This window comes from Aotus nancymaae, unplaced genomic scaffold (genome assembly GCF_030222135.1).
Source record: "Aotus nancymaae isolate 86718 unplaced genomic scaffold, 86718_ANA_hifiasm-v0.15.2.pri h1tg000016l, whole genome shotgun sequence".
Lineage (NCBI taxonomy): Eukaryota > Metazoa > Chordata > Mammalia > Primates > Aotidae > Aotus > Aotus nancymaae.
The window spans coordinates 231,573-256,273 of NW_026988428.1; the positions used below are offsets into that span (position 1 = coordinate 231,573).

The following is a 24,701-nucleotide window of genomic DNA, read 5'->3' on the forward strand; positions in this document are numbered from 1 at the left end:
AGTAGAGATGGGGTTTCATCAACTTGGCCAGGCTGGTCTTGAACTCCTGACTTTGTGATCCACTCACCTTTGCCTCCCACAGTGCTGGGATTACAGGCATGAGCCATTGCGCTTGGCCTATATTAATGTTTTATCACTGCAGTCTCTCAAAACAAACCACTTCATTACCATACTTACTACTTTTAAGATAAGTCAATGTCTACAATGTTTTTAATAACTATAATATTTTATGGCTGTACCAATATTAAAATTTTATAATTAACATCCTTATAACTAAATCTTGGCATGTATTATTTCCTCAAGTCTTACTGTGTTTTTCTACAAGAACAAAACAGTATAAGAACTTAAATGTAAGAAAATGTGTGCCTTTGTATTTCCAGACTTACTGCCATGTTTTAAATATTTTCCCAATATTACCCAAAATTTCATAAAGTGAATTTTAAGCTATAATATTTTACATTCACAAAAGGTTAGGAAAATACAAATAAAATTTTGTCTAAGTTGTGTTTTTCTGTTTCCTTTTTTGGAAACATCACAGGAAATACATATGGAATTAACTGCTTTTTATAATTGCTCTGGTCATGAATATAGCAAAAAGATGAGAATATTCAAGAATATTCTCATTGTATAAAAACATGAAATTAAAACACGATTACAGGCTAGGCGCGGTCTCTCATGCCTGTAATCCCAGTACTTTGGGAGGCCGAGAGGGGCCAATCACCTGAGGTGAGGAGTTCGAGACCCACATGACCACAAGACTCTGTCTCAAAAAAAAACAAAAAAGAACATGGAGAAGCCCCATCTCTACTAAAAATACAAAATTAGCTAAGTGTGGTGCACATACCTGTAATCCCAGCTACTTGGGAGGCTGTGGCAGGAGAATCACTTGAACCCAGGGGGCGAAGGTTGTGCCATTGCAGTCCAGGCTGGACAAGAGCAAAATTCCATCTCAAAAGAAGAAAAAAAAAACAGGATTACAGAAATCAAAAATTGGAAATTCCTACTATAAGTTATCTTTGGTGAATACAATGCTTGTATGATCTACAGAATTCTACCTTGACAACCAACAAATTACCACTATTATCTCAAAGATTATTAAATGTGAGTCTGGTCTTTCTGGAACAAACATCCAGTAGATACAGCAACCTGGGGAACAAATACTGTTGATTAATGACAAGGCTCTATAATCTCCTGGGTGCAGTGAAATAAATTTCAGAAATATAAAGAAGGCGTTTTTAATGGCATTCTTCTCAAATTGTGAATGTTCCTATATGCAACTTCCAACATGAATTAAGTGATCATAGTGTACTCAGAATACACCAAAAAAGCAAACTGAGACCTTGGTATAGATGTTTAAATTTTAATACCCAAGAAAACATAAGTTAAAATTGAATACAAATACTGCTAGCATAAGAAAAGAATATATACAAATTTGGATTCAAATGGGGTCATTATGTGAACCTGGATGTAAGAATATATCATAACAACCTGTTGTCGAAGCCTTTTAATAAAGTCACAGATTTTAAATCAGAGAGATATAAAAAGACTGAAGAAAGAACAGTAACTTTTCCTTAAATTCTCTTATCCATAACGAATGGCAAACTCCATATGGACAGTAAAGTTAGGGGTCATCTAAATTATCAAGGCATTTTGAAGACATAAGCCTTAAATACCTACTCTCTGCCCAAACAATGTAAAAATAATCGGTATTCTATTGTGTTCTGAAATTTAATTTTATATATCAGTCATGTTAACAAATTATAACAAATAAAAATAAAAGCATTTTCCATTTTGTTTAAAGTATGCATCATTACTTCTCCCAGGTATTTCAGTAATTTAAGCATAATGCTCATTTCTTTAAACATTAAACACAAAAAAGAACTTAAAATCTTGCATTGTTATTAGGAAGAGAGGGAAACTTCTTCCAACTTCAACAATGTAAAAGCTGTTTTTAAATTGTGAAAATTGTTAGAAACACTAGCTCTTTAGGAGAATTTCAAAATATATCTGAAGAAACTGTCTTTTGGATATTGTTTATTCAAACAAAACTTTTGGCCACGCCTACCACCACGCCCAGCTGATTTTTCTATATCTAGTAGCGGGGTTTCACCATGTTGGTCAGGCTGGTCTCAAACTCCTGACCTCGTGACCTGCCTGCCTTGGCCTCCCAAACTGCTGGGATTACAGGTGTGAGCCACCGTGCCCAGCCTCAAATAAGCAATTCTTTGGTTAATTCTGGAATTTGTGTCAGATGCCTGTGGGATACTTTTATTCCTGATCACACTCAATACAAAACTTAGTGTTGATATACTGTAAATTACATAATTTACATATTTATAAATTACATGGTTATAAATTACATATTGTAAAATCTACTAGGATTCATAGGTTGCCTACGATACCATTCACTTTTTGTTTTTTTTTTAAGTTCTAAAAGTTACTGATAAACAAGTATTACTTGGTTTTATAAGGGAATACATGATAAAATTCTTCCTGTCTGAAAGATGCACTAAATATTTCTGATCACTAAAAAAGTAAAGCTTCCAGCACCTCTTGAACATTGACTTCACTTTCCAAAGATGTACATATTATCTCTCTCAACGCCCAAGTCAATAGTCAAGCTAAACTAAGTATTTGGTGACTGTCTCTCTAAAGAAGAGAAGCATCAATTATTCTGAAAACTAGCCTGCACCTATCTTTGATTTTTATCTGTACTCTTCAAGCAAAAGATCACTTATCTTTATAGATTAAGTTTTCTTGCTTTGTAATCTAAAGAACTTTAGTAGCCAGCTTGAAATGCTTATTCTGTTTGTACATTTGTGTAAACTATTATTTTTTTCTTTAGAAAACACATTTTAGTTTAAAACAGAGAAACACAAACCTGAATACTGAATAACCTATGATAATTGACAATACTGTAAGGTTATTAAAAACACCCTTAAAACTTTTCAAAGTACATTAATAATTTTTAAATAGTCACAATCCCTTAAAAATAAATTATTTACAAGTATCACCTTAGGTTGATGGAGTTTATGCAGGCGTTACATGATCGGGATATGCTTCTTGAGACAGTCTGCCTACAGTGCAGAAAACCTTGAACATATCCTGTCTACCTGCCATTGGAAAACTGAAGGCAGCAAAACTTTATTAACAAAAATTAACATAATTGAGGCCGGTCTCAGTGGCTCATGCCTGTAATCCCAGCACTTTGGAAGGCTGAGGCAGGAAGATCACAAGGTCAGGAGATCGAGACCATCCTGCTGGCTAACACAGTGAAACCCCATCTCTACTAAAAAATACAAAAAAAAATTAGCTCAGGCTTGGTGGCATGTGCCTGTAGCCCCAGCTACTCAGGAGGCTGAGGCAAGAGAATCACTTGAACCTGGGAGGCAGAGGTTGCAGTGAGCCAAGATCATGCCACTGCACTCCAGCCTGAACCACAGAGTGAGACTCCATCTCAAAAAAAAAAAAAAAAAAAAAAAATTAACCTAATTGGAAGAAATTAATTAAAATTGGTATTGTGCTATCTAGAGAAAAATAATCTCATAATTTTTACATATTGTAACTAAAATTATTTTTATATCATCTTAGTTTTAAAGTTGTTACAACATAATTCTGATGTTTCACATTATCTTAATGGAAACTGTCAGATCTGCACTCACAGGAAATTACATTATAAAAAATTATTTTTAATATGCTAAAAGCTACTGTATCAGTTTCCCCTGTCACATTGCACAACATATAAAATATAAGGTGTCTAAGTTTTTATAGATAATATAAAAATTGTTTACAAAATTTGTTTATATATCAATAAGTTAATTTTTTTTTTACCAAAAATATTGGTAACAAAATATTACCACTGTAAATATAGGCCACGTAAAATAATCAGTTCCTTCTGATTTGGAAAGCTTAAAAAAATTAAATAAGGGCCGGGCATGGTGGCTCACGCCTGTAATCCTAGCACTTTGGGAGACCGAGGCGGGTGGATCACAAGGTCAAGAGATCGAGACCATCCCGGTCAACATGGTGAAACCCCGTCTCTACTAAAAATACAAAAAATTAGCTGGGCATGGTGGCGCGTGCCTGTAATCCCAGCTACTCAGGAGGCTGAGACAGGAGAATTGCCTGAACCCAGGAGGCGGAGGTTGCTGTGAGCCAAGATTGCGCCACTGCACTCCAGCCTGGGTAACAAGAGCGAAACTCTGTCTCAAAAAAAAAAAAAAAAATTAAATAATAAGAATTCTACCTAACACAGAGTAATGCCAAGCTAATCATCAGCAGCAATGACTTAGTATTGTTGGATCAGGCAATCCTGATCAGAAAATTAAATTAAGTGCCTTTTGTAGGGCAAATGCCAAACCGTTGCTTTTTTTTTTTTTAACCAAAATGCAATTAACTAATAGTAAGAGCACCACTGTCAATATTAGCAGGTATATAAACTCCATATTTAATACATATTCAAAAATATAGCAACTATTGTTAAAATTCTTGTAGTGTTAAATAACTTTTACATTTCCTGTAAAAGGCAGATGTTAACAAAGATGCTATAGATTGAAAATCATATACATGTCTATTATTAATAAAAACCTTGCAGTGATTTTTCAACTGTTTGCTTCAGAAGGGTTCCTTCTGGTGAATTCAGATATGTGAATTCTGATGAGCCCTTTCCTCATCCCAGCCTCCATCCCCCATATCTTATCCTTAGTGTCTGCACCTATTTGGACAAACACAAATAGGAGAGACTTTTAAGATGTGAAGCTAAGACATTCACTCTTCCTTTTCTGTTTTCTTATAATGACTATGTATTTATTTTCTAGGTTTCTTACTTCCAGTCATGACAAAATAATGGTCATCATCTTCCTTTTTCTTTACAGTAGTTTTTTTATCTCCACTATCCACATCCTTAACAGATGAGGGTGATTTCCTGGTTGAAGCTAGGGTTTTGCCACTTTTGGGAGGCCCTTTAGTTGAATGCTGGCCCTTAGCGACAGTCTGTGCTGACTTCGGTGCAGTTTGTGTTTTGGTAGAAGACTGCGGAAGGCTCACGATGGACAGGGGGGTACGGCTAGGAGACTTCGAGGGGCTGGGTCCTGTCTTCTGGCATGTACTTTTATTCTGAGGCTGCTTTTTGGCAATGGAAACTATATTCTTATCTTTCAATTTCTGTGTAGCTTTCACAGGAGAAACTGAGGACACAGAAACTGGCTGATTTAAATTCAAGGCCGATTTAAGTTTCTGTGCTGGGACTGGCCTTGCTTGTGGGGCTCCATTGGATGGTTGAGACTGTGTTCCTAGACCTATGGCTATGGTTTTGGAACTGGGTTTTGTCATTTTTGCAGAGGGCTGGAAAGAAGGTTTAGGCCTTACAGGTATATTTGCTTTAGGTAGCTTGGGGCACTTTGATGAATCTGAATGTGCAGCTAAGTGAAATACTGCATCATCTCTAGAAGAAATATGATTATGTTTCATATATTTAGGTTGAGTTTTTCCAGAGCATTTATTTGGCAAAAGTGTGGACTCAGGCAGATCTGCTGAATTCTGGGCTGGAATAACCTTGGCCTTAGGGATACTGGGGGATGGAAGACATTTTCTCAGTGACTTAGATACACAAGGTGCAATTCTTGGTGAAGAAGTGTTTTTACCTACTGGATTTAATGAAGCAAGTGAAGATGATACATTGCTTGAAGGAGCCTGCGGTTTTTTTATTACACCTTTTGAAGACCTGAGCTTGGGATGAGAAGGTGCTGCTGGAGAATTTGGAAATTTAGAATGGACTGACATGGAGCCCATATTACCACCTTTCAGTGAAGATGCTGGCAGCAATGCACCTGATGGACATCCCTGTTTTTCTTTGCTTTTTGGAATACTAACTGGGACGCTGGGTTTTGAATTTTGTTTCTGAAACATGCTAACTGCTGACAAAGGATTCATTTCAGGAGGCTGAGGAGTTCTGGCAGGCGAATCAGGTACACTTTCATTAGAAACTCCTTTTTGAAATGCTAAAATTTTTTGTTCTAGTGTGGCAAACTGTAATATTCGACAGGGGTCATATTTCAGCAGAAATCCTTGAAGAGTATCCCAGCCTCCACCAACGCGAACCATGACATGTTTTCCATGAAGCATCTGCCCCCAAAGGAAAATAAAAAGTAAAGCTGTAATACTATGAGGTTTACAGTTACATTTCATTAGCAGTTACAATTTGTGATGTCTGTGATCTATAAAATTCAGAGCATTTGCCAACAGCTTCACTACAAATTGACAGTTTCTTTCTTGTATTATTAACATAATAAACTTAATTCATATTCAATTACCCATCTAACGATACAAAGTCTTCCAATTTGTACGGAAGCTATTTATATATAACTTGCATCCTAAAAATCAAAGTTATTGCAAGAGCAGTATTGTTCAATGAGAAGTTGAATATTAAAAGGAAGGAGATAGGAGAGAAGGAAAGTGAGGGAAAGAAGGAAAAACAAAGACATAGGAAAAAATGCCTCATAATAAGGAAAAAATAATTCTGGATTAAAGATAAAATGACTAAACCATGTACTTCACAATTTAAAATTATTTTCATATGCATTATGTATCAATTTAAGCTTTAAAGCATTTTGGTATAATTTATTATTGTTTTTTTCTTTGCAGATGAGAAAATTATGGTTCTGAAAGATTAAGGAATTTTTCCCAAGTCATATAGCTTGGCCTGTCCTCAAATGTATGAGCTACCCCTAACCCAAATAGTACTTTTGTGAAGATAAGACATCCTGGCTCTGCCAGTATATCTCAAGTTGGGTTTTAGGGCCCTGTCTATTCAGCAGGCAAATCTGCACAATTGTATGAGATTACAAATTTTAACTTTTAAGTCCTATGTTCTGTGCACTACCACATCATACTGCCTTAAAAAAAAAAAGCTAATTAAAGAAAACACATGTGAATGTTTCTGTATGAGCTAGGTAGGGCTGAGGAGGTAATAATAATATGTGAAATAGAAGAATATATGTATGGTGAAATCATACTTTTAAATACTTTTATCTTATTTTCCTAGATTGGAAATAAGATAGCTCTTGTATGGGAAGTGAAAAGAATGATGAATAGGTGAAATTTCAATCTCCTTACCAGCAAAAGGAACAATTAATCAACTGTAGATGGGACAAAGGAAGGAAATGAACATATGTATCAGCATACTGGTATACATACTGATTCTGTGTCAGTGAGAAAAATATTTTCTGTTTAATGCCCAAAGCTTATTATAAACTATAACATTTCTTTTTTTTCCCTATGGATACTCAATCTTATTAGATGTTTTATTTTTTCTTCTTATGATGGAAAATTATTCCTTTTTCTAAGAAAATTTGAGAAATAAGTTCCTTGGGGTCTACAAGGAATTTTCCCCTATGATATTAAATGTCTAAATAATCTTAGCTATTGAAGTTAATTGTTTGCTGTGTAATGAGTGCTTACCTAAATTCATTATATACTCATAAAAGAAATTACTCTTTGTTTCCCTGTACAGTGAAATCCTTCCATTAATAGCATCTATTCCAATTTTTTTTAAGTAAAAGGGGAAGCAAAAGGTTAGTAAAGCAATAAATCCAATTTCAAAACAGTATTTATGTGTAAATAAAATGTAAATAATGGACTTACTCTTATAAAGAGTATTTTATCCCCTAGTCGGTATCGTCCTTCAGATAAATACTCAATAGAAAATCGATGAGAACAACTACAAGGAGGGTCTTCAGCAATATGTTTAACCTAAGATGATGAATAAATACAATTTAGTGCTTGTTACAAAAAGCATTTTGTTTAAACTGCAATATTATTTGATAGCTAAGGAAAACCAAACTCAAAGATAAAAATCTAAGACAGTTCGACGATTTAATCTCTTCTCCTGTGCTTGTTAACAAATATTGAGATTAGACATTGCCAATCTAACAAAAAAGCCAGCAGTGATGAAATCAGTCTCTCTCTCTCTCTCTCTCTCTCTCTCTCTCTCTCTCTCTCTCTCTCTCTCTCTCTCGCATTTAACAAACCAAACCATTGCCCTATCTGAGGGCAAAAAATTGCTTTCAATTTTTCACCATTCTAAGTCCTAATGCGAGAAACACTTTCATTTATCCTTTTTCCCTCTTCAACTACAATAAAAATGAAAAAGTAATATTTTTGTAGCTCTTAATATTTGTCTGTTTCTTTTTCAAAAGTTTACAGCATTTTCCATTGCCAACAGCAAACCCTAAGTACAGTTTACTAGAATTTAAAAGCACCAGGTTTCATAATTTTAAAAAATGTTGCTAATGGGGCAAATGGTATTTCATAGTTGTTTTAATCTGATTTTCTTGATTATCAGCAAGTTTCAACACTGCACTTTCTTCTTGTGTGAACACAGACTTCGCCCATTTACTTACTGCAATGTTTTTCTTATCAAACTTTGTAAGGTCTTTATATAATATGGAAATGAACTCACTGTATTTTCCACTTGATAAAAATATTTTCTCAATGTTTCCTTTTTACTTATCATTCTTTAACGTTATATGAGATTCAAAATAAATTTTATTTTCTATCTACTGCATTCTTTCTGCTTCCCATATTGATAATGACAGTCTACATATACATACACACACACACACACACACACACACACACACGTATATACATATATCAATAGCATAATATAGATATTTTGGCCAGATAAAACAGTTGTTCATTCTGACATATTCTTAATCTGTCTTGCAAGGTTATCTGATAGTTTTACCTAGACTTTTATTACATTAAACAAAACAAAGCAATACTTTAAAAATGTTTATTGGTAATTATTTATTATTTCTTTATTTTGTAAATTTCACACTTTTATAAAACCCTGCATCCTTTAAATAGTTCTAAACAACAGTCTAAGCAGAAAATGTTCATGCTCAGTTCACCTTCACTGCTCATATTGTAGTCACTGCAGGAGACCCACAACCCAAGGAATGGCAATTCTATTAACTTCTACCTAATGAACAGATAAAGTTAAGAAGACTGTCCAGTTGTAACCCACCATCTAACAAGTATGCATATATTGTGCAGGAGAGAATCCTCAAAAAAAACCCCATCAATCCTCCCTCACAACTTCTCCTCCTCCTGTATTCTGCAAGTATCAGTATACCATCTACTTAGAGAAACTTTGGAAATCACTCTAGATTTTCTCTCTCTCTCTCTCTCTCACAAGCAGTCACTAATTCCTGTCAATTCTCCTAACAATTCCTGCTAAATATGTGTTATATTTGTTCCTTTTGCTCCATCCCCACTATTGCTGCTCAAGTTCAAGCTCTCATCTTATGCCTGGATTATTACCATAAAACCAATATAACCTCTACATGACCATGAGCATATTCCTTACAATTTGCAAATCAGATTACAATAGTACCAGACTGAAAAAAGAATCAATGATCTCTTGTGGTCTATAGTACTCTTTATGATGAGTTCCAAGCCCCACCACTCCTCAACTACACATTTATTCCTATCATACACAAGCAATAAGAAATCATCTTTAAAATATAATGCCCTGAATTCATCAGAGAATGGAGAATAGTACTGGTTTATATTCTGAATAAGAAACACTTTCTTTTAAAAATAACATCACCTGTAGCAAACTAGAAGTGCTTAAAACTATGAGACTTCAAGGTATCATGGTCAAAAGAAAGTATAGCAACTACTTACAGCTTCATGTAGCTCTTCATGCTGACAGCATGATTTTGGAATGCTGATGGAATCTTCAGCCCCTGAAGTATTAAGCAAGGTCTCTTCTAACTCAATTTCTTTCTCAAGTTTTACTAACACTGGTGGCTCAACCCCATATCTGAAAAACAATCAGGAGATCTGATCATTCAAGCAAAGTTGACCCAAGCACTTGCCTGCATATCAAGATAGATTTTCTTTCTGAAGTAAAGTCCATATGATCCTCTTCTACCAATTGTTTCACTGGAATATTTGAAAATGCTTTTTAATGTCTCATCGATTGCAAAGTATCTATATGATAATCCTCACATCATAGCATATATTTGAGCTCTGGATGCTCCCAACATTCTGCCTGGGATCCTGAAACATGGCTTCAAATGAGCTGGTGAGTAAAGATAGAACTGAAGTAGGTATAGGAGACACCACGCCTTGGCCTTCTGTCAGATCCTTTCTGTGTTCAGAGGACTTGCTTTGCCTTGAACTGCCTTAGACTACATGCTCTTACCCTATCCTTAATCTAAAAAATTTAAGTAACCACTCCCATAGTTTAACAGTAAATGAATATAAGCCATATTGAGAACCCAGATGTTGACATATGCTCATGCAAACAGAAAAGTTAATAAAGAAACAAAAAGATAAAATATGAAAACAGTTAAGACAATGTTTTTATTTATAGAAAATAGTGTTCTAAGCTAAAATTCAGTAGCTTTAAAATGTTTTTAACATTGAAATTCTAAAATATTGTGGAATACATACCTTGACACAATTCGACCAATTTCAAGAAGACAAAGATACACCTGTCTTGGATCTTTGTGCAAAACTGTGGGAAAATAAAAAGACCTATTTTGTAGAGCAAAATTAAATTTGGAAACAGACTTCTGTCATGGAAGAAGAGAATTAAATAAAAAAGAATAATGAAGACGGTGGGTTTACTTGTTTAGAAAAAAATGAAGAAAATACACTTTTATTTTTCCTACATATTATCTTTGACAAGTGAGTTTTTTTTTTTTAAATAAAAACAACTAACAAGAAGAGAATGAAAAATTACCATGGACCTTTATTTGCACAGCATTTAAAGTCTAAAAAATTAAGGACTTGGTAATATTACTTATGCTTCAGATCTTTCAACAAGAGATACCATTAAAAGACATATATTACTTCAATTTTATTTTAAGCTATCTTTAGCAAAGGATTATGTGCTAATATCTTTCTCAAACTCTTACAAAGAGGAGAAAGTAATTCCTAACTCATTCTAGGATGACAGTGTTACCCTGATACAAAAGGTAGCCAGATGAAGACACCATGAGAAAACTAAAACCCAATATGTCTTATGAATATAGATATAAAAACCTTCAATGAAATACTAGCAAACCAAATCCAGCAGCATATGAAAGAATTATATACCATACAAGTGGCATTTATGGCAGAAATACATTGTTCAATATAAGAAAATCAACCAATGCAATATACTATTAGTGAATAAAGAAAAAACACATACAATTATCTCAAGAGACAAAGAAGCATTTCACCATTTCATGATTTAAAAAAAAAAATGACTGAACAAATTATGAAAAAAAGAAAAGTTTCTCAATCTGATAAAGGACATCTAGGAAAAACCCACAGCCAATATCATTCTTAAAGGTAAAAAGATTGAAAGTCTTCCTCTCAAGTCCAGGAAAAGACAAGGATGTCCACTCTTATTATTTCTACTCAGCATTGTATTAGAGGTTGTAACCCTGGTATTTAAGCAAGAAAAATAAATAAATCATATCTAGACTAGAAAGGAAGAAGAAAAACGATCTCTATTAACAGATGACATAGGCCAGACATGGTGGCTCACACCTATAATCCTAGCACTTTGGGAGACTGAGGCAGGAGGATCGCTTGAGGCTAGGAATTTGAGACCAGCCTGGGCAAAAAAGTGAGACTCTCTCTCTACAATTTTTTTTTTTTAATTAGTCAGGCACAGTGGCTCACACCTATAAATCCCAGCACTTTGGGAGGCCGAGGCAGGCAGATCACAAAGTCAAGAGATCAAGATCAAGACCATCCTGGTCAACATGGTGAAACCCTGTCTCTACTAAAAATACAAAAATTAGCTGGGCGTGGTGGTACACGCCTGTAGTCCCAGCTACTTGGGAAGCTAAGGCAGGAGAATTGCTTGAACCCGGGAGGCAGAGGTTGTGGTGAGTCAAGATGGCACCATTGCACTCCAGCCTAGGCAATGAGAGCAAAACTATGCCTCAAAAAAAAAAAAAAAAAAAAATCCAAGCATGGCTGGGCGCAGTGGTTCATGACTATAATCCCAGCACTTTGGGAGGCCAAGATGGGCAGAATGCCTGAGGTCAGAAGTTCGTGATCAGTCTGGCCAACATGGTGAAATCCCATCTCTATTAAAAATACAAAAAAATTAGCCAGGTGTGGTGGTATGCACCTGTAATCTCAGCTACTCCATAGGCTGAGGCAGAGGAATTTCTTGAACCAGGTTGCAGTGAGCTGAGATTGTGCCACTGCACTCTAGCCTGGGCAACACAGAGAGAAAAAGAAAAAAAAATTAGCCAGGCATGGTGGCACACACTTGTAATCCCAGATACTCAAGAGGCTGGGGCAGGAGGATAAACTGAGTTCATGAGTTTAAGACTACAGTGAGCTATTATCGTGCCACTATACTCCAGTCCTGGGTGACAGAGTGAGACCTTGCCTCAAAAAATAAAACAAACAAAAAAAACAAACAAGTGAAAAACAGGTAACATAATCCTATGTATAGAAGAAAACCCTGAATAATCTACAAAATAACTGTCAGAGCTAATAAGCAAGTTCAGCAAGTTGCAGGAGGTAACATCCATACACAAAAATTAGGTGAATACACTAGAAATGAATAGTTTGAAAATGAAATGAAGAAAATAATTCCATTTACAATGGCTTCGAAAAAGAATAAAGTACTTAGAAATAAACTTAATCACAGAAGTGTAATACTTGTACACTGAAAACTACAAAACACTGTTGAAAGAAATTTTAAAAGATTATAAATACGAACATATTTATAAACATAAAGGCATCTCATGCTCATGGATTGGAAAATAATATTGTTAAGATAGCAACATTCCCCAAACTGACCTACATATTCAGTGTAATCCCCACCAAAATTACAATAGCCTTTTTTTTTTCCAGAAATGGAAAAGCTGATGATAAAATTAATATGGAATTGCAAAGGGCACAGAAAAACTAAACCAATCTTAAAAAAGAAGAATAAAGTTGGAGACTTGCACCTCCCAATTGCAAAACTTACTATAAAACTACAGTAATCAAGACAGTGTATCACTGGCATAAGGAAAGATATACAGACCAATGGAATGGAAATTAGTGTCCAGAAACCCATACATTTATGTACAATTAATTTCAACAGGATGCTAAGACAATTCAATAAGGAGAAAACAGCCTTTTCAACAAATGGTGTTGGCACAACTGGACATCTACATGCAAAAGAATGAATTTGGACCTCTACCTCCCACCATATACAAAAATTAACTCAAAATGGATCCATGACCTAAAAGTAAGAGGCAAAAACTGTAACACTTATAGAAGAAAGCATAGGTAAAAAAATGTATGACCCTGATTAGGCAATGGATTTTCAGATGAACAAAAATATGGGTAAGCAAAAAAAAAAAAAAAAAAGATGAATGTCACCAAAATTCAAAACTTTTGCATATCAAAGGACACTATCAATAAAGTAAAAACATAACCCAAAGGCTAGGAGAAAATATTTGCAGATCCTATCTAACATGGGCCTAATATCTAGAATACATAAAGAATTCTTGCAAGTTAAAAAAAAAAAAAAGGATAAATGACTCAATTTTTAAAATAAGCAAAGGATTTGAATAGATATTCTCCAAAGAAGTTATACAAGTGGTTAACAAGCATATAAAAAGATGTTCAATGTCCTTAGGGAAATGCAAATCAAAACCACAACAAAATGCTACTTCACACCCACTAGGATGGTTATAATAAAAACAAAAACAGGCAATAACAAGTATTAACAAAGATGTGGAGAAACTGGAACGCTTGTGCACTGCTGGTGGAAATGTAAAATTGTACAGCCACTTTGAAAACAGCTCCTCAAAAAAGATAAACATAAAATTACCATATTATCTAGAAATTCCACTGCTAGGTATATTTCCACTGCTAGGTGTACAAATTCCACTTCAAAATTTGCACACAAATGTTCATAGTAACATTATTCATAATAGCCAAAAAGTGGAAACAATCCAAATGTCTACTAGCTGATGAATGGATTAAAAAAATATGGCATATCTATACAATGGAATATTAGTCTACCATAAAAAGGAATAAAGTACTGTTACATGATGCTACAACATGAATGAACCACTGTGCTAAGTAAAAGAAACAGACAGAAAAGCCACATATTATATGATTCTATTTATACGAAACATCCAGAATATGCAAATCCATAGAGACAGAGAATAGTGGTTGCCTTGGAATGGGGGAAGAGAATAATTGGGACTAATTGCTAATAGGTATAGATTTTCTAGAAATGTTCTGAAATTAGATAGTAGTAATGAATGTACAACATAGTGAATATACTAAAAAACCACTGAAATGTGCACTTTATGAATTTTACATTATGTATATCATATCTCAATTTTTATGCTACTACAAAAGAAACCTAACACACTTAAAAATGGTTAAGATAGTAATTTTTTTTTGAGGGGTTTCCCTCTTTCACCCAGGCTGGAATGCAGTGGAGCTATCTTGGCTCACTGCAACCTCTGCCTCCCAGGGTCAAGCAATTCTCCTGCCTCAGCCTCCTGAATAGCTGGGACTACGGGCGTGCGCCACCACACCCAGCTAATTTTTGTAGAGACGGGGTTTTGCCATGTTGGCCAGGATGGTCTCAAACTCCTGACCTCAGGTGATCCGCCCATTGTCAGATCAGCTGCAGCATTAGATTCTCTTAGGAGCTCGAACCTTATGAGATTCTGTTACAGGCATGAACCACTATGCCTGGCCTAAGATAGCAAATTTTATGTGCATTTTAATACAATTTTTAAAATAAAAATACATTTAAAAGGAAATATAATACAAAGGTAAACAGAGATCCTTAAAAAAAATTTTTTAAGCCTGATCATAGAACACATACTAAATGCAATGATATAGTAATTGTGGATCATCTACCTTTCTGTTCCAGTCCTTAAAGTTAGAAACTCTAGGAAACTTCTGAATCCTAATCCAATTATGTGCAATGTGTGCATGAATTGCATGTAGACTGATTCCCCCAATAGAAATGGTTAGTGTTCTTTGATTCATGAATAGCATCTATTACATACCCCAAGCACAAAGTATATGCTTTCAAAGCATAAAAAGCCTACATTTGAGTTCAAAATTCATACCAAAGAGGAATTTATCCTAAAATTTTTATTAAACTTGTTCTCGTAAATACTTTCTAAGTACCTTAAAATAGTATATTTGTTTCATAAAATACCTTTGAGTTGCTAGTAAAGGGTAAAACATTAAGAGGCTTATCTCTGAGACCTTTGGAAAGTAAAACATTAGCTCTTTGGTTCAATGCCTAGAAATGAATTACTGGTATTGACAGTGCTTTACTTAGTCCTATAATGACCTTCAGGACAGTGGAAAGATGCCTTCCACTGAAAATGAAAAGTATACAACAATCTTATGTCCTTTCAGAAACAATAAACTAGAAACTAGAGAATTCAAAGCATTTCCACTTTCTTTTGATCTCTAGAAAGTAGATGTGCCATTACATAAACTACACTGTCAATAATGATCAGCCTATCTGGATCTAAAGCAAGATGCAAAGACAGGGATAAAATAGCATCCCATGCTTGCTCTACACTGGATAGGGGTGCCCAGATGCAGAGCAAATGGGAGGCAGCTTACCCTGTGTGCAGGCAATAAGGGTGTGCACTGTCAAGAGAGAATTTTAAAACAATAATACAACCAACTAAAAGTCAGTTTGCTTTTTACTATTACCACAAACCAGCAATTCTAAACAACGTCAGTGATTTAAAAAAAAAACAAAAAACAAAAAAAACCTCTACCAGGGCAGACAGCTCCCACAGCCACTGCCCATAGCACACTGCTGCACTTACCACATTATGAATTCAGTGTGTGGGGGTGGGGTGTGGGTGTGTATGTACACATACATAAATGCTTTCAAATATAGTATAAAACTTAAATACCTACCACTTTAGTCACTGCACAGATACTTCTGTTGACTTAAAGGAAATGAAAATGACTTAAAGGAAATAAAAGCTAAACACCATGATTATACATTATTATGCCTTCTGTCATTTTCATAATTATCTGGTTAAAGGGAAGTTACTATTAATTTAGACTTGGTAGAGTAATTTTTAATGAAAATATTAATTACTAAAGCATTAGTCCAGAACCCTCCTGTAGCCAACTCATTTAGGAATTTAGAATTTTAAGGCATTATAGATACATAAAATCTTTAACAGTAAGTGAAAAGGTTAATATATTTGATTTAGTATCTGGTTCTCCAGTAGTTTTACATATATTTAAAGTATACATTTTTCTAGGAAAATAAGATCAGGCATTTGCGTCCTAATTTGGAAAGAAATATTAGAGGTGACAGATATTAAGACATCCTAATTAAGCATTAAAAACAAGAATGACAACAATATCACTTACCTAAACCTTCAGATTCAAAGAGGTAAGTTTCATCAATCCCAATGTCCCTACACCAGTGAAGGAAGTTTGCGGTATTGTCTCGAGCAAAGAATGAACCTGATGCAGCATCTTTCTTACAGGGCACTTTTCTCATTGGAAAGTTCTAGAAAAGACAAAATGGTTTCAAAAATGTATCAAGGATATTTTCATTAAATATTCATTGTGATATTACTAAACAAATGTTCAATCCACCACCTGTAGCTAAAAAGTACACAACTTTAGAGAAAAAAGATACTTTCAAAAACTATTTTATCTTACTTTAAAGCAGAGATCCCCAACCCCTGGGCCACAGACTGGTACCAGTGCATGGCCTGTTAGGAACCAGGCCGCACAGCAGGAGGTGAGCAGTGGATAAGCATGCATTATCACCTGAGCTCCGCCTCCTGTCACATCAGCGGCGGCATTAGATTCTCATAGAAGCTCGAACCCTATTGTGAACTGCACATGCAAGGGATCTAGGTTGCATGCTCCTTATGAGAATCTAATGCCTGATGATCTGAGGTGGAACAGTTTCATCCCAAAACCAACCCCCACCCAAATCTGTGGAAAAACTGTCTTCCATGAAACTGGATGATGATCATAGAACACATACTAAATACAATGATACAGTAATTGTGGATCATCTACCTTTCTGTTCCAGTCTTTAAAGTTCAGGAAACTTATGAATCCTAATCTAATAATGTGCAATGTGTGCATGAAGATTGGGGACTGCTACTTTAAAGTATCTTCCAGAAAATGATTCCTAGAAAAACAATTTGGTCAAAATTAGCAGTAGGGTCCCTCACCTCTTTTATAAAATGACACAAGAATCTTAATTAAAATTAAAACTGACAGTCTAATAATTGCAAAGCACATCTCTATGGTAGTCTCTCTATACACAGTTTAATACAAACCTCAAATTATTGCTATGTTAAAAGTTAACAGATAGGCATGATGGCTCACTTGTAATCCCATCACTTTGGGAGGCTAAAGCAGAAGGACTGCTTGAGTCTAGGAGTTCAAGACCAGCCTGGGCAACATAGTGTGACCTCATCTCTACAAAATATTATTTTAAATATTAGCCATGCGTGGTGACATGTAGCTAAAGTCTCAGCTGCTCAGGAGGCTGAGGTGAGAGGATCACTTGAGCCTAGAAGTTCCAGGATGCAGTAAGCTATGATTGGGCCACTATACTCCAGCCTGAGCAATACAGCAAGACTCATTCTCAAAAAAAAAATAAAAAAGAATCACAGACACCCATTTTTGCTTACTTCCTTCCATGCAGATTCATAAAGATGGTTCTGAGTTTCTTGAGAAGACTATCAAATAAGGAAGTAGTTGCTCCCTCTTTATTAAAGTTCTTTGAAAACTGATGATCTAAGTTATACAGAATTTTAATTTTTTTTTTACTATCTGGTCCAAGAGCAGATAATTCTTGTGAGGCTAAGGGATATTTTTGTTTTGGTTTGGTTTAAATTTTCACTTGTATAAGCAATTCATGAATATGATTTTTGTTAATTCAATAGGTACAGTAGGATATTAAGTCTTTCTCCCCCAGTTCTTACCCCCAGTTCCTCTCTTTCCATAGAGTTAACCACTATTACCAGTTCCTTGTACATCCTTCCTGGTACTATTTATTTCCAAAACTAAAATAACCTTCAAAGTTTGTTTCCTGATTAAATACAGAATATACAACCATTGCAAAAAAAAAATCAAACCAACAGCAAAATATAAAGTATCAACTGAAATCCTCTCACTCACATTTTGGTGAGACATCTCTGCAGAACTATACACATATTTGCATCTACAAAACATCACATAAACAAACTATTCTTCAATTTGATTTGTGTGTGTATATGTGCATATATACTAAATGACAGGTTGTAGACATCATCTGGGGTTCAAAATAGCATATTTTTAAAAAAGTTTCTAGTGAATGTGTAATATTCCAATGTATCTGGTTACCATCATTAATTTTTAACAATTTCTCTATTGATGAACATTTACGTTGTTCCTAATTTTTGTACTATCACTTTCACAAACTTCTGATTTTTTCAGAATAAACTCCTACAAGTAGAACTATGTATCAAAAGATGTGCTTTAGCGGGCAGAGCGAGATGGCCCCATACAAACCTACACCATTTGTCTTGCCCACAGGAACACCAAATTTTAACTACTAACTACACACAAAAAGCCCCGTCACAAGAATCAAAAATCAGATGAGAAATCTGGTTCTATGAGAAAGACATTGAAGAGGGCAGGAAAGACAGTCTTGAATTGCCCACTCCTCCCTCCATCTCCTGGCAGCAACCACATGGCACAGAGAATCTGTGCAACTGGGAAAGGGAGAACATAGTGATTGTGAGGCTACATTGACCTCGCTATTGTCCTTACACAGCAGAAGGCAGAACCAGACTTTAGTAGCTGATGCCTGCCCATGGAGAAAGCATTTGGACCAATCCCAGCTACAGGGGACTCACCCATTATAGCAGTCAGAGCTTGAGTTCACACAAGCCTTGCTACCACAAACTGGAGTGCTCTGGGACCCTAAGTGAACTTGAGGGGTAGACTAGGCCACAAGAATTGCAAGTCCTAGTCAAGTCCTAGTGCTGAGCTGGGCTCCGAGTCAGTGGACCAGAGGGGAAGATCATATTACCTACCAAGCCATCAGCCAGGGTAGCTAACTCTCCCCAACTCCTTGGCAGCAGCCATAGGGGGCAGAGAAAGCTGTGCACTTGGGAGACAGAGAGCGTAACAACTGGAGGACTTTACACTGAACTCAGTGCTGCCTTGTCACAGTGGTGACCTGGCAGGATTAATCACCTGCTGAGTAAAGAACCCCTGAGCCCTAAATAACCAGCAATGATACCCAGGTAATATGCCATGGGTGTCGGGCTCTGAGACATGCTAGCTTCAGGTGGGACTAAAAGTATTTCCAATTTTGGTGGCTCCAGTAGAAGACCCCTCCTGCTTCAGAAAGGCAGGGGGAAAAGTAAAGTGGACTCTTGTCTTGTGTCTTAGGGACCATCTCAGCCACAGTGGGGCAAAGCACCAAGCAGGCTCTGAGGGGTCCCTGAGTTGAGGCCTAGGATCTTGGTCAGCATTTCTGGACCTGACCTGGGCCAGAGGGGAGGCCACTGCCCTGAAGTATGAGTATCACGCCTGGCAAAATTCATCAGAAGCTGACTAAAGAGCCCTTGGGTTCTACTGGCAGTGGCCTGGCAGAAACCCACATGGGCCAGTCGTGGTAGAAGCCACAAGGAGAGGCTCCTCTGCCCATAAAAAGAGGAAGAAAGAGTGGGAAGGACTTTGGCTTGCAGTTTGAGTGCTGACTTAGCCTCAATAAAACAGAACATCAGGTAAATTTCTAAGGTTTAAGACTGTAATCTCTGGCTCCCAGACAGCATCTCTGGATCCAACTAGGGCCTGAGGGAACATGACTCTCAAGGGAGCAACACAAACCTGGCTAGATGTGCCACTTGCTGATAAAAGAGCCCCAGGGCTTTGAGTGAACTTAGGTGGCAAGTGAGTGGTGGTTACAGCAGGCCTTGGGCGAGACCCAGTGCTGTGCTGGCTTCAGGTGTGAATCAGCACAGTTCCAGCAGTGGTGGCCACAAGGGTACTTGTGTCCCCCCATCCCCAGATCCAGGAGGCCTAGCACAAAGAGAGACACTCCATTTGTTTGGGATAAAGTAAGGAAAACAAAAAAAGAGTCTCTACCTGGTAATCCAAAGAATTCTTCCAGATCTTATCCAAGAGCACTAAGGTGGTACCTCTGTAAGTCTGCAAGAACCATAGCATTATTGGGTTTGGGACCCAAGTCCCTTTGAATATCTGAAAAGCCTTCCCAAAAAAAAATGGGCACAAGCCCAGACTGCAAAGACTGCAATAAATGCCTAACTCTTCAATTCCCAGACACTGATGAACATTTACAAGTATCAAGACCATCCAGGAAAACATGACCTCACCAAATAAATAAGGTACCAGGGACCAATCCTAAATAAACAAAATATGTGTCCTTTCAGACAGAGAATTTAAAATTTAAAAGCTGTTTGGAAACTCAAAGAAATTCAAGATAACACAGGGAAACACTATCAGATAAATTTAACGAAGAGACTGAAATTATTTAAAAGAATCAAGTAGAAATTCTAGAGTTGAGAAATGCAACTGACATACTGAAGAATGCATCAGAGTCTCTTAATAGCAGAACTGATCAAGCAGAAGAATTATGGAGCTTCAAGACAGCCTACTTGAAAATACACAGTCAGAGGAGGCAAAAGAAAAGACCAAAAACAATGAAGCATACCTAAAGGATCTAGAAAATGGCCTCAAAAGGGCAAACCTAAGAGTTATTGGCCTTAAGGAGGAGACAGAGAGAGAGAGAGAGAGATGGGGATAGAAAGTTTATTCAAAGGGATAATATCACAGAATTTCCCAAACCTAGAGAAAGATATCAATATTCAAGTACAAGAAGGTTATGGAACACTAGCAGATTTAACCCAAAGATGACAACCTCAAGGTATTTAATAATCAAACTCCCAGAGGTCAAAGATTAAAAGAGGATACTCAAAGCAGCAAGAAAAAAGAAACAAATAATATAAAATGGAGCTCCAATATGTCTGGCAGCAGATGTTTCGGTGGAAACCTTACAGGCCAGGAGAGAGTAGCATGACATTTAAAGTGCTGAAGGAAAAAAAAAAACGTTTACTCTAGAATAGTATATCCAGTGAAAATATCCTTTAAGCATGAAGGAGAAATAAAGACTTTCCCAGACAACAAAAGCTAAGGGATTTCATCCATACCAGACCTTCCTACAAGAAATGCTAAAGTGAGTTCTTTAGTCTGAAAGAAAAGGATGTTAATGAGCAATAAGAATACTCTTGTCTCTCTTCAAATTGTATAGATCTTTTGCCTTTTAATGAGTAATAAGAAATCATCTGAAGGTACAAAATTCACAGGTAATAGCACACAGAAAAACACAAATTACTAAAACACTGTAATTATGGCATGTAAAATACTGTCTTAAAGTGGAAAGACTAAGCAATGAACCAATCAAAATTAATTACTACAATTTTTCAAGACACAGACAGTACAGTAAGATATAAAGAGAAACACTGAAAATTAAAAAGCAAGGGGATGAGTTAAAGTATAGAGTTTTTATTGGTTTTCTTTATGCTATTAATAGCATTTGCTTATGCAATCAGTTTAAAATAATGGGTTATAAGATAGTATTTGCAAGCCTCATGGTAACCTCAAATCAAAAAACATACAACAGATACACACAAAAAAATTAAAATTAAGAAATTAAAGCATACCACCAGAGAAAATCACCTTCACTAAAAGAAAGACAGGAAGGAAGGAAAGAAGGAGTCAATCAGAAAACAACCAGAAAACAACACAATGGCAGGAGTAAGTCCTTACTTATCAATAATAACACTGAATGTAAATAGACTAAATTCTCCAATTAAAAGACACAGACTAACTGAATGGATAAAAAAGCAAGATCCAATTATCTGTTGCCTCCAAGAAACACTCTTCACCTATAAATACACATATAGACTGAAAATAAAGAAATGGAAAAAGATAATCCATGCCAGTGGGAAACCAAAAAAGAACACGAGTAGCTATATTTATATATCAGAAAAAATGAATTCTAAGACAAAAACTGTAAGAAGAGGCAAGGGTCATTATATAATGAAAAAGAGGTCAATTCAGCAAGAGGATATAAAAATTCTAAATATATATGCACCCAATGCTACAGCACTCAGATAAATATTGTATTATTTTAATAATTACATTATATATTATTTAATATAATTAAATAATACCAAAAGAAAAAACAAATACCAAAATATTTCTTCTTTAATAAGAGAAAATAAATGCCAAATATAAGAATATAATATATATAATATATTATATTAATATATATATAATATATAATAATATATTATATTTTGGTATGTTTTTTCTTTATTATTTGTTTCAAGAAAAGTTGTCAATTTTCTTCTTAATTTCTTCATTGACCCACTGGTCATTCAGGAGCATATTGTTTAATTTCCATGTGTTTATATTGTTTTCAAAATTACTCTTGTTATGGATTTCTAGTTTTATAAAATTTCTAGTTTTATAAAATACATATATGATTTATAAATAAATATTGTTATAGTATAAAATTATTACAGCTAAAGAGAGAGAAAGACTCTAATACAGTAATAGCTGGAGACTTCAACACCCCACTTTCAGCATTGGTCACATCTTCCAGACAGAAAATCAAAAAAGACACATCAGACTTAATCTTCACAATAGAACAAATGGACCTAAGAGATATTTATAGAACATTTCATCCAGCAGCTGCTTTATTCTCCTTAGCAGATGGATCATTCTCAAGCTGAGATCATATGTTAGGTCACAAAACAAGTCCTAAAACAGTAAACATAAAACCTGAAGTAATATAAAGCATCTTCTCTGACCACAATGAAATAAAACTAGAAATCCATAACAAGAGAAATTTTGGAACCAATATAAACACATGGAAATTAAGCAATATGCTCCTGAATGACCAGTAGGTCAGTGAAGAAATTATGAAGAAAATTGGCAAGTTTTCTTGAAATAAATAATAATGAAAACACAAATACCAAAATGTATGGGATATAGTGAAAGCAGTATTGAGAGAAATTTATAGTTATAAGTGCCTACATCAAAAAAGAAGAAAAACTTAAATAACCTAATGATGCATCTTAAAGAACTAAAAAAGCAAGTGCAAATCAATTCAAAATTAGTACAAGAAAAGAAATAATGAACATCAGAGCAGAAATAAATGAAATTGAAATGACAAAAACAATACCAAAAGATAGACAAAAACTAAAGTTGGTTTTTTGAAAAGATAAATAAAATTGACAAATCTTTAATCAGACCAAAAAAAAAAAAAAAAAGAGAGAAGACCCAAATAAAATCAGAGACAAAAAAGGAGACATTACAACTAATACCACAGAAATTTAAAGGATCATTAGTGGCTACTGAGCAACTGTTCAACAACAAAACCAGAACAGACCAATAACAAGTGATAAGCTCAAAGCCATAATAAAAGGCCTCCCAGTAAAGAAAAGCCTGGGACCAGATGGCTTCACTGCTGAATTCTACCAAACATTTAAAGAAGAATAAATAGCAATCCTACTCAAACTATTCTGAAAAACAGAAGAGAAGGGATTACTTCCAAACTCGTTCTATGAGCCCAGTATTATACCAAAACCAGACAAGGACATAACAAAAAATGAAGACAATCGGTCAATATCTCTGATGAATACTGACACAAAAATTCTCAACAAAATACTAGCAAACTAAATTCAACAATACATTTAAAAGATTGTTCATCATGACCAAGTGGGATTTATCCCAGGGATGCAAAAATGTTTCAACATATGCAAATCAATCAATGTGATACATTGTATCAACAAAATGAAGTATAAAAACTATATATATCATTTCAATTCATGTTGAAAAAGCATTTGATAAATTTTAAATCCTTTTGTGTTAAAAACTCTAAAGAAACTGGGTATAGAAGGAACATACCTCAGCATAATAAAAGCCATATAATGACAGACCCACAGCTAGTATCATACTGAATGGGGGAACACTAAAGCCTTTCCTCTAAGGTCTGGAGCAAAACAAGGATGCCCACGTCCACCACTGTTATTCAACATAGCTCTGGAAGTCCTAGCTAGAGTAATCAGACAAGAGAAAGAAAGAATGGACATCCAAACTAGAAAGGAGGATGTCAAATATTCTTGTTTGCAGATGATATGATCTTATATTTAGAAAAGCCTAAAGACCCCCTACATACACACACACCAAAAAATAAAACTATTAGAGCTAATAAACAAATTCAGTAAAGTTTGAGGACACAAAAATCAACTACAAAAATCTGTAGCATTTCTATGCCAATAATCTGAAAGAGAAAAAAAAAATAATCCCATTTGCAAAAGTCACAAATAAAATTAAATTACCTAGGAATAACTTAACATAAGAAGTGAAATATCTCTACAATAAACAAAACAGCAATGAAAGAAGTTGAAAAAGACACCAAAAAAATGGAAAAATATTCCATGTGCACAGATTGGAAGAATCAATATTGTTAAAATGTCCATACTACTCAAAGCAATCTACAGACTCAATGCAATCCTTATAAAAATACCAATGACATTCTTCATAGAAATAGAAAAAAAATCCTAAAATTTCTATGGAATCATAAAAGATTGAGAATAGCCAAAGCTATCCTGAGCAAA

General features: G+C 35.2%; 1 protein-coding gene across 3 annotated transcripts in view; it reads right to left on the minus strand.

Moving 5' to 3' along the window:
* Nucleotides 1-1,344: 1,344 nt before the first annotated feature.
* GAS2L3 (growth arrest specific 2 like 3) overlaps nt 1,345-24,701 on the minus strand; it is a 54,732-nt gene continuing 31,375 nt past the window's right edge. For all 3 annotated transcript variants that reach the window (XM_064376820.1, XM_021675567.2, XM_021675566.2), the window contains exons 5-9: nt 16,402-16,543; nt 10,465-10,528; nt 9,691-9,829; nt 7,642-7,749; nt 1,345-6,123 (exon numbers count right to left, since the gene is read on the minus strand). In XM_064376820.1, the coding sequence (XP_064232890.1) occupies nt 4,807-6,123; nt 7,642-7,749; nt 9,691-9,829; nt 10,465-10,528; nt 16,402-16,543 (1,770 nt within the window). In that variant the 3' untranslated portion in view covers nt 1,345-4,806. The remainder of the gene's footprint in view (nt 6,124-7,641; nt 7,750-9,690; nt 9,830-10,464; nt 10,529-16,401; nt 16,544-24,701) is intronic.